This window comes from Columba livia, chromosome 16 (assembly GCF_036013475.1).
Source record: "Columba livia isolate bColLiv1 breed racing homer chromosome 16, bColLiv1.pat.W.v2, whole genome shotgun sequence".
Classification (NCBI taxonomy): Eukaryota; Metazoa; Chordata; class Aves; order Columbiformes; family Columbidae; genus Columba; species Columba livia.
In genome coordinates, this window is record NC_088617.1 from 6,276,341 (window position 1) to 6,288,665 (window position 12,325).

The 12,325-nt window shown below is 61.0% G+C and overlaps 2 protein-coding genes across 3 annotated transcripts; one reads left to right on the forward strand and one right to left on the reverse strand.

The window, feature by feature from the left end:
* Positions 1-589: 589 nt before the first annotated feature.
* PSMF1 (proteasome inhibitor subunit 1) lies at positions 590-8,029 on the forward strand. Its single transcript, XM_065032206.1, has 7 exons — positions 590-896; positions 1,832-1,984; positions 2,551-2,633; positions 3,276-3,461; positions 4,238-4,291; positions 6,258-6,416; positions 6,522-8,029. Exons 1-7 carry the CDS (start codon positions 768-770, stop codon positions 6,571-6,573), a joined length of 816 nt encoding a protein of 271 aa, XP_064888278.1. The 5' UTR covers positions 590-767; the 3' UTR covers positions 6,574-8,029.
* A 2,131-nt stretch (positions 8,030-10,160) lies between these two features.
* On the reverse strand, positions 10,161-12,324 carry TMEM74B (transmembrane protein 74B). 2 transcript variants are annotated; one of them, XM_065032208.1, is made up of 2 exons: positions 12,237-12,324; positions 10,161-11,589 (listed from the first exon to the last, which is right to left on the reverse strand). In XM_065032208.1, exon 2 carries the CDS (start codon positions 11,572-11,574, stop codon positions 11,089-11,091), a length of 486 nt encoding a protein of 161 aa, XP_064888280.1. In that variant the 5' UTR covers positions 11,575-11,589; positions 12,237-12,324; the 3' UTR covers positions 10,161-11,088. The 2 variants fall into 2 exon arrangements, with proteins under 2 accessions (XP_064888280.1, XP_064888279.1); XM_065032207.1 differs by having other exon boundaries at positions 12,174-12,304.
* Position 12,325: the final 1 nt, after the last annotated feature.

Consider the following 12,325-nt stretch of genomic DNA (forward strand, 5'->3'; position numbering starts at 1 on the left):
AGCGCGGCAATGGTTCGTGCGAACGGGCAGCGCGGAGGCGTGAGGGCTGTCGGTCTGTGGTCGATTGTTCAGCCTCCGTGACTTCTTGAGGGGGAAATGGAAAGAGCAGACGGTGCGAGTTAATTAATTGACGCATAATGAAGTCAAGACGAGCGTCCCCAAGGAGCTGGAGCTCGGATTGGGAAAGCAGCAGATGATGGTGTTCCCGGCATGGGGCTGCTCCATCCTGAGCGACAGGCTCCCACCAGCACAGAGAGCTCTGGCTCAGGGGCAGGAAAACAAAAGCCCCCGAGTACCTTCCAGTGGCGGCTTTAACAGAATTTAGGTGTTACAAATACTGTGACCCAGAGAAATGAGCTGTGCAAGGAATGAAATACTCCTGCCAATGGCCAATCTGTGATTTGGTGCCTCCAGTACGGACGAAGAGGCTCATTACGGCAGCGCACGCAGACCCTGCCCCAGACCTAACGCTTTCCTACCCACTGCCGAGAAGAGCCAGGGCAGGGCGTCGGGCAGACCCCAACCCCCGGGCTGCCGCCGGGTGACCGGCCCCCGGCCGGCCCTCCCGCTGCGGGAAGAAGCGCTAAACCCCTGGGGGGAACTCGCCTCCGGCGCCGGCCTTGCGCAGCGGACGGGGGCCCTCTAGTGAGGAGCGGCCGGGGCTGCCCGGTGCGTTGCTCCGCTGCCCGCAGCGGCCCCGGCGCGGCCCTACCGGCCTTGCCCGGGCGGTTCCTGGCCCACCCGCGCCTGCTCGGTGCGGCGTGGCCATGGCGGGGCTGGAGCCGCTGTACGCCTGGGCGCGGGCCGCTGTCTCCCGCCCGCAGGACGCGCTCATCTGCGGCGTCCACTGGGAGCTGGTGCGGCACGGCTACCGCTGCCTCGGCGCCGGAGACCAGGTACGAGCCGCGCCGGGCCCCGGCGAGCTCCTCTGCCGCGGAGGCCGAGTAGGCCGCGGTTAATCCCCGGGCTTTCCTACCGCCGCTCGCCGGCGCCGCTCGGTCGAGCCCGGCGCCCGCTGCCTGGGGGGCAAGCGGAAGGGGGCAAGCGGAAGGAGCCGTGCGGGGTCTGAGGGGCCTCAGTGCTGCTGGGGGGAGACGGAGCAAGGGGCTGCGGTGCTGGGAGCCTCGAGGTCTGTTGGGAGGTCGGGGGTGCCGGTGCTGGAGGAACGGGGCTGCTGCGGTTCTGGGCGGTAATTCTGTACCAAAAGGTGGGTGTCCAGTGCAGCATTGGGGGGGCAAATGTGGTGCCAGGGGGGCTCTCAGTGCTGGAGGGGTGTCCAGTGCCAGCGCAGGGAGGGGGCCAGTGTGGTGCTGGACCCAGTGCTAAGGTGGGGGTCTGGTGGGCTGGGAGCCTGGTGCAGTGCTGGGGGGCGGTGGTGGGGGGACAGGACAGTGTCTTCGCAGACAAATCCCCGAGTCCCAGGGGAGGAGACGGTGTGGGGCAGTGCCCCCCAGCAGCACTGCTATGGGCCTGGGACAACCAGGACGACAGCCCTTTCCCTGCCCCAGACAGCTCTGTCCCGTGCTGGGGAGCTGGGAGGTGCCAGGCAGGGAAGAGCATCATGCCCCAGTCTGGGTCTCTGTTGGCTCCTCCTGCTCAGCAAAGGGTGATTGTGTTGCTCCTGTTCCAGCGCAGGGACCCTGTGTCAGACTGGCCGGGCCTGCCTGTAGAGAATAAAGCCCTGCTCCTGCAGCTGAAACCTTGAAAGCACTGAGAGATCCTCTCCCAGGGACCTAGATCCCCTCCTGGATCTCTCTGTGCAGCCAAGACAGGTCCCCCTGGCCCCATGGTTACTGGGCAGGGTCTCAGCAGCATGTCTGTCCTATTGCAGCCAAGTCCTGATGAAAGGAAGTCAGAGCTGCTCCCCGCCGGCTGGGAAGCCAACAAAGAGGTGTATACGCTGCGCTATAAGTCCACGGATGATGCCCGTGAGCTGCTGCTGAAGGCCATCATGGTGGAAGACAGTATGATCCTCAATGTCATGGTGAGCACCCACCGGGTCCCTGCGGCTTGGGATCCTTCAGGTGCAGTGGCTGCTGCCACTCAAAACAGGGCCCATTTCTTAAATTTTTGTTGTTGCTTGTTCTGCCTTGCAGTGGTGTTTGTCCCTCAGGGTGGGGCAGACCCGGGGGATGTTTGGGGCTGCAGATCTGCCTGTGCAGCAGCAGCAGCAGATGTGAAGCTGGTCAAACACCAGCTGCAGTGATGTGGTTTGCATTGCATGCTCTGGCTATGGAGTCGCCCCTTTTGTGTCCCCTTCCCAGCGTAGGATTTTTCTGCAGATGATTTATTCTGTCCCCCACAAGCACCTGCCCAGCGTGTTTTCACTTTCACCCTTGGCAGCCCCGATTTGGCGAGCGAGCAGGGAGAGCCTTGCTCTACACTGGAGTTTGTGTGCTTCTGGGGATTCGGGCACAGCACAGGGACATGGCAGGAAGCAGGCAAGCCCATTCCTCATGTCCAAGCCCCTGGCTGTAGTTATACCTGCTCCTTCCCTCATTCCCTGCTCTGCCCTGCTGCTGACTCCATATTTCACCTGTCTTTTCCCAGGATCGCAGTTCTCAGAAGGTGGCAGATGTGACCTTGTCAGTGGCCGACTACATCAACCCGGAGCACCTGGACGATTTCCACAAGTAATCTCAGTTCCCCAGCATTTTCTGCAGGAGAAAATGTCCCAGCAGCGTGGGGAGGGAGGCAGAGACCATGTTAGGACGAGCCTGGAGGACTCTCCTCCCCAGTACAAACCCCAGGGGCAGTCCAGTCAGCCCTGAGATGCATCCAGAGCTCCCTCCTCTGCCTCCCTCTGCGCCGCTGCTGCGCAAGAGGGATTTAAGAAATGGTTGGAGTCCCAGGGAGAGCCACCCCACCTGGGAATGGGCAGCACTGTTATTTCCAGAGTGCTGCCAGCCTGTCTGGACTGGGTGGACACTGCCTGGTAGCCTGGACACATTCATCTGTGGCCCAGACACCCTGTGGCCTCGCTAAAGGCCAGTGCTGCCATTTCCTCCAGTGCAGAACTCATTTGGTCATGGCCATAGCAAGGGAGTCCCCTGGGCTGGGTGGCACCTTTGCCCTCTTAAATAGGGTCAGGGTTTGGTGCCACAGTGTACTGTTATCCCTTCCTGTCCCTCCCTGCTGTCGGCTGGGGACACGTTTTGTGCCTGGGACACTTTGGGCATGTCTGTCCCCTCACCATCCCTCTCGCAGCCTGTCCAGCACCTCGCACCTGGCTGCCACAGCCTCCCCAACCCGTGGCCTCGCCTTGCTCCCCACAGAGTGTACAAGAACACTGAGGAGCTGAGGACAAGGATTGCTTCAGGCATCATTGCTCCCCTCGGGGCCCCTGCAGAAAAAGCCAAAAAGGAGCCTGAGGCTGAGAAGAAGGATCCAGACTCGTCCCGGGATTCCAACCCTCTCCGGGTCCCTCCCCGGCAGCCGGCAGGCACGAGGGCACCATCCTGGTGAGTGAAGAGCTGCTGATGGTTCTCTGTGAGATCTGCTTCACCATCCCTGCCTGGCCCCTTGATGCCCAGCTGCCCCTCATACGCAGCAGGCAGGCTCCCCCTCTCTTTCCTCACGAGCTGTAATCCCCTTTGGCTGGAAGTGAGAGATACCACAGTGGCTCTACCATATCTTGGGGACCAGCCGTAACTTCTGACTTACGTGTCACCTCTTGCTTTTGTAACACCACCTCTGTGTGCTGCTGCTGAGAGTGCGAGATGCTCCCTGGGAATGCTGGGGCAGACAGGCTGGAGCTGGGCACAGCTTGGAAATGGTGGTGTTGACACATAGTATTGGCAGGGAGATGTGACAGCTGGCTGCAGGCTCACTGCACCACTGTCCTCGCGATCCTGGAAGTGGGACTGTCATTGTGTCTCTGGGACATGCTGGAGAGCCCGGCCTAGCCCCGTACTGCTCAGGGAGCCCCTGGCCTGGAAACTCCTGGCGTCCACAGCCAGCTCCAGCTGGAGCAGCGTGCACAGCAGGGCCTGTTTATCTCGGCAAGCTTCCTGCAAGCCTGCAGCACACACCCATGTCCACAGCCAGCTGCACCGCAGAGCAGGGGACACTCCTGCCCGGTCATGCAGTGTCCCACAGGTCCCAGAGCCTTTTGGGTGCTGCAGCGCCTGCTGGGGAAGAGCATCCGTGAGCAGAGACGGCCCTGCCTGCTCATTCCTGCTCGCTCCACTCAGCCCTTCTCCCTTCTCTGAATGTTGCGCTGTGTTCTTTGTTTCAGGCCTTCTCCCGCGAGCCCCTTCGCTGTTGGTGGGGAAGACCTGGACCCTTTTGGGTGAGTATTGTAGGAGAGATGGTGCTTTGCATGCTCGGGGAGCATCCTCTGCTCTGCCTATGGGGTGTTTGGTGGTGGCTGGGGACCTGGAACAGCTGGAGTCCGCCTGGCTCAGGCATCCAGCAAAGCATCTCTGAACGTGGACGGTGGTGGGACAGTTGCTCAGTGCCTGTTGCAAGAGACCAATTGACAGTTGCTAAACCTCAATATGGTTCTAATATCGTAATAAGATCCTGTCTCTTGCATAGATGATAGGTTGCAATCTGCGTCTGTTTAATAATCAGCTTGTATTCATTTAACATGCAGTAATTCCTTCACTAAATCAAAGCTGAATACATCGTTAAGTGAATCTAAGCCTCTAATTTAAAATGTTACCAGCTGCTGCATCTACAGCCCAGCAGTCTGGAAAAGGGGAGGCTTAAAGCTGAGTCCACAGATTCCTGAGTCCTGCTTGTGAGCCCCTGGCTGTCTGAGGCACTCAAGAGAAAGCCTGGGCAGAAGCAGGGCTGTCTGGACTCTGATCTTCACGGATAGATCTCTGCATCTTTGGTTTGGTTGGGCAAGGAGAACCTGTCATCTTCCATTCCAGTTAAAAGCACATGGTCAGACAAAAACCAGCTATTGGAGTCATTGCAGAGCATCCTGCAGCCCAGGGGAGTCCTCTCTGGAACCACTCTCCTGTGGGGATCGCATTTTTTCCCCTCTTGAAAGACTTGTTTCTCCGTGGGTTTGGCTAGAAAAGAACCAACTAAAAGCATCGTGCCTGGCTGGGAGGAGAAACCCGGAGCCTGGGTGGCTGGAAGGAAACCCAGTAACACAAGGAGAGGGGTTCACTGGGGGGGTACACGACCCTGTTTCTTTTACTGCCTCCAGCTGTTCATCAGAAGTTTCTCTGTAAATGACAAAAAAGATGGTAAGTGGCAGCAGATTTGTGTGCTGACACCTGCCAGTGCCGGGGCTGGAGCCCTAGACTCCCAGGCGTATCTTCATGGGGCCTGGCTGTCCCAGGGCCCATTGGGCAGCCAGCCTGCTGTCATGGAACTCATTAGTGCCCATGTTAATGACTTGTATGATGGCAGCGGTGTCCAGAGGCTCCAGCCGGGTTTGCACAAAGCCAACCATGAGGGATGGTGCTTGCAGCATGGGGCAGCTCCGAGGAGCCGCCATGGGCAGTGAACGACTTCCCGGCAGTGCTTTGGGACTGCTGGCGGGGCCCCAGACGGGGGCTCTTGCAACACTGCGCAGGGCAGGGAGAGCAGGGACAGGAGTAGGAGCTCACAGAGAGGGCCAGTGGATCCAGAGGACACTGAGCAGCCACCAGGACTCAGCAGCCGTTGCTGATGCCCGAAGTGGCGCCTTGCAGGAGCCGAGGAAGGGAGAAGCTGTATCTCTGCTGCTGCTAGTGTCTGTTTTGGCGCTGGCTCTGGGGAAGGCAGCCAAGGGTCTGGTGCTCCCAGCGCGTCTCCAGCCAGGCTTTGGGGTGTGCTGGCACTGCTGTGCCCCACACCTGGGTGTTTGCTGCTGCCTGGACTCGGGCACGGGCTCTGCAGCAGTGAAACTCCCACCTCGGCATGATGGTGAGCCGTGATTTGCGGCCCGTCCCTGGCCTTGTGCTGTGGCACGGGCAAGGCTAGGGGCTGTGCCAGCCCTGGGCAGGAGCAGCATGTGCTGCAGTTGGGTCCCCTCCTGTCACAGCCTCTGGGGGACAAGGATCAGGTTTACCCCAGCACTCTGACACGGACACACGTGAAGGTCTCTCTGTCTTGCTGCAGTGATCTCGCCCCACCGGCTTGTCATGGCCCATGTTGCGGTGGATTGGGGGTGTTTTCCTTCCCATGTGCCGTGGGTCGACTTCACCCCATGTTCCTGTGCTCAGCGTCTCTGCAGCAGAGGTCTGGCAAAGGGACACACTCTGCTTCTCTCTCACCAGTGCCAGTCTCACCTCCTCTGCCTTTCCTCTCCCCAGAGGTCGAAGCGGGGGAATGATCGTGGATCCTCTCCGATCTGGCTTCCCGCAGCGTGGCATTGACCCATCATCGGGCATCCCCGGCCGCCTTCCCCCAGGAGCCGTTCCCCCAGGCGCCAGATTCGACCCCTTTGGCCCATTGGGAGCTGGCAGAGCTGGGTAGGTGTTCGGCTGTGCCTGTGTCCCCAGCTGGCCCCCTCGTCCCTGTTGCTGCGGGACTGAGCTCTTGCTCCTGCTTTCACTCTGCTCTGAATTTCTTTCCAGGCCAGATCCCGACCACCTTCCCCCTCCAGGCTATGATGACATGTTCATGTGAGGAGTCACCACACGCTCCTCCTGGCTGCAGCCAGAGCAGGCTTCTGGGAAGCAGGAACGCTTTCACCTCTTCGCTCTCTGTTTGGTGGACTTCGATCTTTTCAGCAGCGTTTTTCTTCCCCCTGACTCGGGGCCACCTTCCTGCATCAGACCAGCTATAAAGGTTTCACTGTGTGCAGAACAGAAGAGGGGGCAGTAGATCCGTTTCTTTCCATGCTCCTCTAAGGGTGCCTGGCTGTTTGGGATGAGTCCTGCCACCCCAAGAACAGTCTGGGAGCTGTGGGGTTTCCTCCTCTGCTCTGGGGTGGCTCTGCCTTTGCTGCCGGGGCTGCGTCAGGGGCTGGTGCTGAGGAGGGAGCCGACTTCTCCCCACTGCCATGCTGGGAGCTGCAGTCGACTGCTGGAGGCAGCAGCCAGAGCCGCTCCCTGTGCAGAGGTGGTTTCTCTCTTGCTCTTCATCCAAGCGAAGGGTTGATCAGCGTGAAGGATGAGAAGGCTCATCCCACGGGTCTCTATGCGCAGAGCCCGGCAGGGCTGAGAGCAGCTTCCACAGGGCTCAGCCCACTGGCTCTAAAGAACACCGAGAGTAAAGCCTTAATGTGCGTGAGAAGGGACAGATAGCGAATTCCTGGCCCCACCTTGCCCCCTCTTTCCCCTGCAGCTGTTGGTTTTTATTCTGGGGGCATGCAAAGCCCCACAGGCAGCATCTTGAGGGCTGTGCTGGCACTGTGCAGGGCTGGGGCAGGAGGGAGGGTGCTCGGTACCTGCACAACCCGCCGACTCCAGCCTTGGCTCCAGCGTTGGCCCCAGCCTTGAATCTCTGGGCACAGTGGAGCTGAGCCCAGCACCGAGCTGGGGCTGCTCATGGGAGACTCGCTCGGCTGCGGGGTTCGCTTTGCAAAAGGGGTTTATAGGAATATTGTTTCCCTGCCCATCAGTCCTGCTGCACAAGGCTGGTGTGGCTCTGGCTGGCTGAGCTCTGCCTAACAGCTCGGGGAGGACACTCCCGAGCTTTGTGGAAACCTCCTCCCTTCCCCGCAGCCCCCCTGCCCCCTGTCAGTTTTGGGGCTGTAGATCATGTGTTCTGTTGGGGGTCGCTACTATTTTTTTCTTCTCATGGTTTGATTTCTTGGAAGGATGTTCATGAGACTGAAATAAAAACCTGACAGCAGCATTGTGTCGGTGCTTGCTGGGGGTGCCGCCCTTGCTCCCCACCGTGAGAACGGAGGACCCAGAACTCTGCCCAGCCTGTGCCTGCCCTGGGAACCCGCTTTGTACCTTCCCCAGAGCAGCAGCACTTTTCTGAGATGATGTGACTGTATTAAGAAAATGAAGCGGAGAAGAGCCCGGCCTGGCTCCAGCTGTGCTCCTCGCGGTAATTGGCTCTCCAGGGTATTCAATGCTGTTGAAACGCTACACACAGCCGTGCTGGCATAAATAAAACTGGGGGAAGCGATCGCTCCGTCTCTCTCTTCCCAAAGGCTTTTTCCTTTTTAACCCCCTTTGCCTACAAATGCAGCTGATAAAGCTGGGTTATGGTGTATGTAACTCTGGGCTGTGCACAGGTGGGAGCGGGGAGGACTGGTCGTAGAAATTCTGCACTGGGGCAGCTGGAGCATCCTGTGACCCCTGTGTTTTGTTTGGTCAAGCTGGTGTGAGCCCAGAGCTGGCAGGAACAGGCCATCCCCACTGGATGTCCCTGGGCTTTTCGGTACCCGTGAGTGGAGCAGACAGCTGTGCTCGCAGCACGGGTGGAATGGGGAGAGGGACCCAGGGCTTGGTGAGGCCATGGCTCCTGCTTGGTCCTCTCCAGCTCCTGGGACAATCTGGGCCTGTCCCCAGCTTTGCCCCAGGAGAACAGAGCCCCCAGCCCTGCTGTGCAGGATTGAAAGAGGAAAATGGCTTTGGCCTTATCAGAGGGGCCTCTCTCTGCAGGAGGTGGCTGCTTTCTGTGCCTGAATTAATCATGTTCTGCAACCTTTCAGGAGGGAGAGGCGCAGCCGGCTTTGATGGGGCTAATTAAAGCGAGCCAGTGCCAGGAGAGGCTGTGCGGGTCCTGATAAACAAGCTTTTGTCTGCAGCGCACAGCCCCAGCGGGTTCACGGTGCAGCTGGGGAGCAGGTGGGAAGGAGAGGGTGTCAGAGCGGGCAAGTGCCTGGCATGGAGCCGTGACCGCTGTGGGCCCATGCCGGAGCTGTGCAGCTCCCAGGGCTGTGCTGTCCGTGCTCCAGAGAAGATGGGGAAAAGGAGGCGAGGATCCTCCTCTGCGCGTCGGGACGGTGCGGACAGGAGACTGTCTCTGCAGCTGGCACAGCTCACACTGAAGAGCAGCTGTGGAGCTGAGGTGGTTCCTGGGGACCCACGATCCTGAGCGTGTTCCTCGGTCCATCCACAGGCACCAGCCCCTTTCCCCAGTGTGGTTTGGGCACAGCCATCCTCACTGCAGGCTCATACGATGGCGGCTGTGAAGGCTGGGTGTCCTGCCAGCAGGATGGACGGTCCCCGGCCATGTGTCCCCATCCCTGGCACTGCTGCTGCAAACATAAGTGTTGAGAAGCATTAACATGCAAGGGAGCGCATCTAGCCACACACCTCGAGTTAATTTTCTGGTGAGGCCGTGAGGAGCGGCAGGGGCTGGCGCGTGCGGTTTTGGCACAGGCACAGCCTCCCCTCCTCCTGCAGCACTGGTGAGGGGTTTCCACGGCTGGATTATCGGTAATGGCTTCAGATCCCTGGAGAGTTCTTCGGGCCATCTGCCAGCCCGCCCAGCGTGGCGGCACCTGCCCCACGCGCTTCCAAAGGCAGAGCCCCCAGCACTGCTAATTACCCTGCAGATGATGCTCTGTCCCTGGGATCCCACGTGTCCCATGCACAGCGCAAGGGAGGAACCGGCGCATATTGCACAGACGGGAACACAAAGCAGCCACCGTTCCATGGGACTGGGACGGGTGTGTTGGGCCATTCCCTCTTTGCTCACCCCTGGCACTAGCCAGTGCCCATCCTGCACCTCTTGCCTCCTCCAGCAAAACCAGCTTCTCCCACAGAAACTGGATCCAGAAATGGCACGCAGGGGTGAAATGCTCTCCCATCAGGCTGGCTTTGCTGCACCTCCAGGGATGGGGAGGACTTTTTCTGGGGTATCTCAAAGCTGCCTCTAACCCACCCACCAGCACCTAATTCCTGTGGGAACCTACAATAAATACAGAGCCTGGACGGGTGGCAGAGTGATGGGGAGAAGGACACATGGCCCTTTGCAGCAACAGGAGGAATCGGCTGCAAAGCATTAGAAATGACATTAATGTTAGAAATGAAAACAGCAGGCAGAGGTTGTGATCCCTGACATCTGAGGGAGACACTGGAAGCCCTGAAAGAAAACCTGACCCAGGCAATTGCCCCATGTGTAAAAATTACTTTCCTCTTGTGTCAGGCTGTCTGGAGAGATTTGTCTCTGCCTGGAAACATTTGAAGTGAGTCATTTATGGGATGGATTCAAGCCTGGTGGCAGTTCATGATAAACACCATCTTTTGTGGGTCTGCGTTTTCCTATGGGATAATTATTTCCCTTTCTCAGCATCCTGCTCATACCGATTTTTCTTTCCACAGAACATTGTGCTTTAATGATGCTTCATGTTTAATTCCCGAGATGCGATTTTACCTTCACACCGCAGACAATGGCCCTCGCGATCAGCACAAAGGCTCGTGCGTGGGCTGCCCGTCGGGCAGAGCTCCCCGTCTAACACAGAACAGAAGAACCACATTGTTTCAAGGCGTTTGGAATCGTCCTTTCTCCTCCGGACAGAGCACCATGATTTTTGAGGAGGCCATTCTGGGGTTGCTGGTGGGAGCGGGATGCTCGGCACAGTGCGGGCATGTGTCCTGGCCTTCGTCCTGCTCTCTGGAGTGGGGCTGATGGGGTGCGAGGGCTGGGGGCTGGACCTCGCTGCATGGTCAGTGGTCACACTTGCTGTCTCCTCTTCTGCCCAGAGCGGTACAAGCGCCAAGTCTACATCACAGACTTTTACAAGAAACTATTGCTAAGAAAGGTCGCTGACGGCAGAAAATGAGAAGCTCCATCCTGAAGAGGAGCAGCTGGCGCCAGGCTGGGAACAAGCTGGCTGCAGCAGGAGCTCGGCCTCACATCCAGCCCAAGCTGCGACTGGCCATGGCACCGAAATCCCACGGGTGTCTCGAAGGTTCCATTGCCATGATGCTGGAGGGCAAGACCCCATCTGGGAAGGTGCCAGGGAGGCAAGTGGGGTGTTGAACAGCTGCGCTGCCCTGGTGCTGGTGGTGGGGAACAACCCAGGCAGAGGCTGTGCAGTCCAGCGGGGCATCCCAAAACCACATCACTCCAGTGCTGACAGATGGGACCTCCATCCCAGAAAGGTGGCGAGGAAGGTGGCTGAAGGCTGCCGGGCAGGTGTGGGCGAAGCCTCACCAGGCAGCATTGACACCAGAGTGTGGTGAGGAGAGCCCCGCTCCTGCCAGCCGCACAGGGTCCCCGGGGAGTGCAGGGCTAGGAGCCTGGCTCTTCAGGGGGCTGGGGCGGGGGGCTCAGCTGGCTCTCCAGCAGTGCCCGCGTCCCCTCGGTCGACACCCTCCGCATCCGCAGGCGCACCGAGCCGTAGGTACCGCCGGTGCGGCGGGCGGCCCGGGCACGGCGGCGGGCGGCGGCGGCGGCCAACAGCAGGGCGGCGAGCAGGAGCCCGCCCAGGGCCAGCAACGCCAGCCCGGCCACGGTGCAGCGGTCGAGGCGGGCGCGGAGCCGGGCTGCCCGCGCCTCCAGCCGCTCCATCTGCCGCGCCGGCACCGCCGGGTCGGGACGCGCCGCCCGCGGAACGGCCCCCGCCAGCACCACCAGCGCCGCGCCGCTCAGCGCGCAGCCCAGCGCCAGCGCCAGCCCCGGGCCCGCACCGGGACCCGCCGGGCCGGCCCCGCCCGCCGCCGCCGCCGTCGCCGTCTCGCCCGGGCTCTGCAGCTCCACCGCCCGCGGGGACGCCATGGAGCCGCCGCCGGCCTGCGCGGCCAGAGGTGAGCGGCGGAGCTGGACGGGGATACCTCCCCTTCCCGGAGCTTACCCCTCGGACCGCCCTGTCCCCCTTCTCCGGAGCCGGGTCCCCGAACCGGGCTGTCCCCCTTCCCCGGAGCCGCTTCCCCGGACCGGGCTGCCAACCCCACCGCTCAGGTCCCCGAACTGGGTTGCTCCCCCTCCCGGGATCCCGCCTACCCGAATCGGGCTACCCCCAGTCCTGGGTCCCCGCAGTGGGTTGTCCCCCCTCCCCGGTGTTGGGTTCCCGAACCGGGCTGTCTCCCGTAGCCGGGTTGCCGCACTGGGCTGCTCCCCTTCTGGAGCCGACACCTGCCTCTTTGAACCAGGTCCCGCCCCGGCTCTCCCCCTCCCCGAACCGGGCTCCCGCCGCGCAACTCGCCTCCCCGAACCGGGCTGACCCCCCCCGGGGACCCGTGTCTCTGTGACTTTACCGGGTTGCCCCTCCCGGACCCGCTTCCACCGCCAGGCTCCCCCTCCAGTCCCCCGGAATGCGATGTCTCCCCGGTTCCCGCACCCAGCCGCTCCCCGCCCGCTTCCCCCGTTCCCCGCACCGGGCTCCGCTCCCGTTTCTCCGCTCCCTCCTCTGTCTGCCTGCCCCGCGCCGAGCTGCCTACCCCCGCCGCCTCCCCTGCTCCCCGGGCCGGTGCCGGTGCCGCGGCGGCGGGCGGGGCGGGCGGTGGGTGCCCCGAGCTGCCGGCCCCGG

What these genes read in the sequence shown, in the direction of transcription:
- PSMF1 (XM_065032206.1), top strand. Translation starts at nt 768, where the DNA reads ATGGCGGGGCTGGAGCCGCTGTACGCCTGGGCGCGGGCCGCTGTCTCC. An exon ending in GCCTCGGCGCCGGAGACCAG is followed by an intron (nt 897 to 1,831) that starts GTACGAGCCGCG and finishes GTCCTATTGCAG; the next exon opens with CCAAGTCCTGATGAAAGGAA. An exon ending in GAAGACCTGGACCCTTTTGG is followed by an intron (nt 4,292 to 6,257) that starts GTGAGTATTGTA and finishes TCCTCTCCCCAG; the next exon opens with AGGTCGAAGCGGGGGAATGA.
- TMEM74B (XM_065032208.1), bottom strand. Translation starts at nt 11,574, where the DNA reads ATGGCGTCCCCGCGGGCGGTGGAGCTGCAGAGCCCGGGCGAGACGGCG.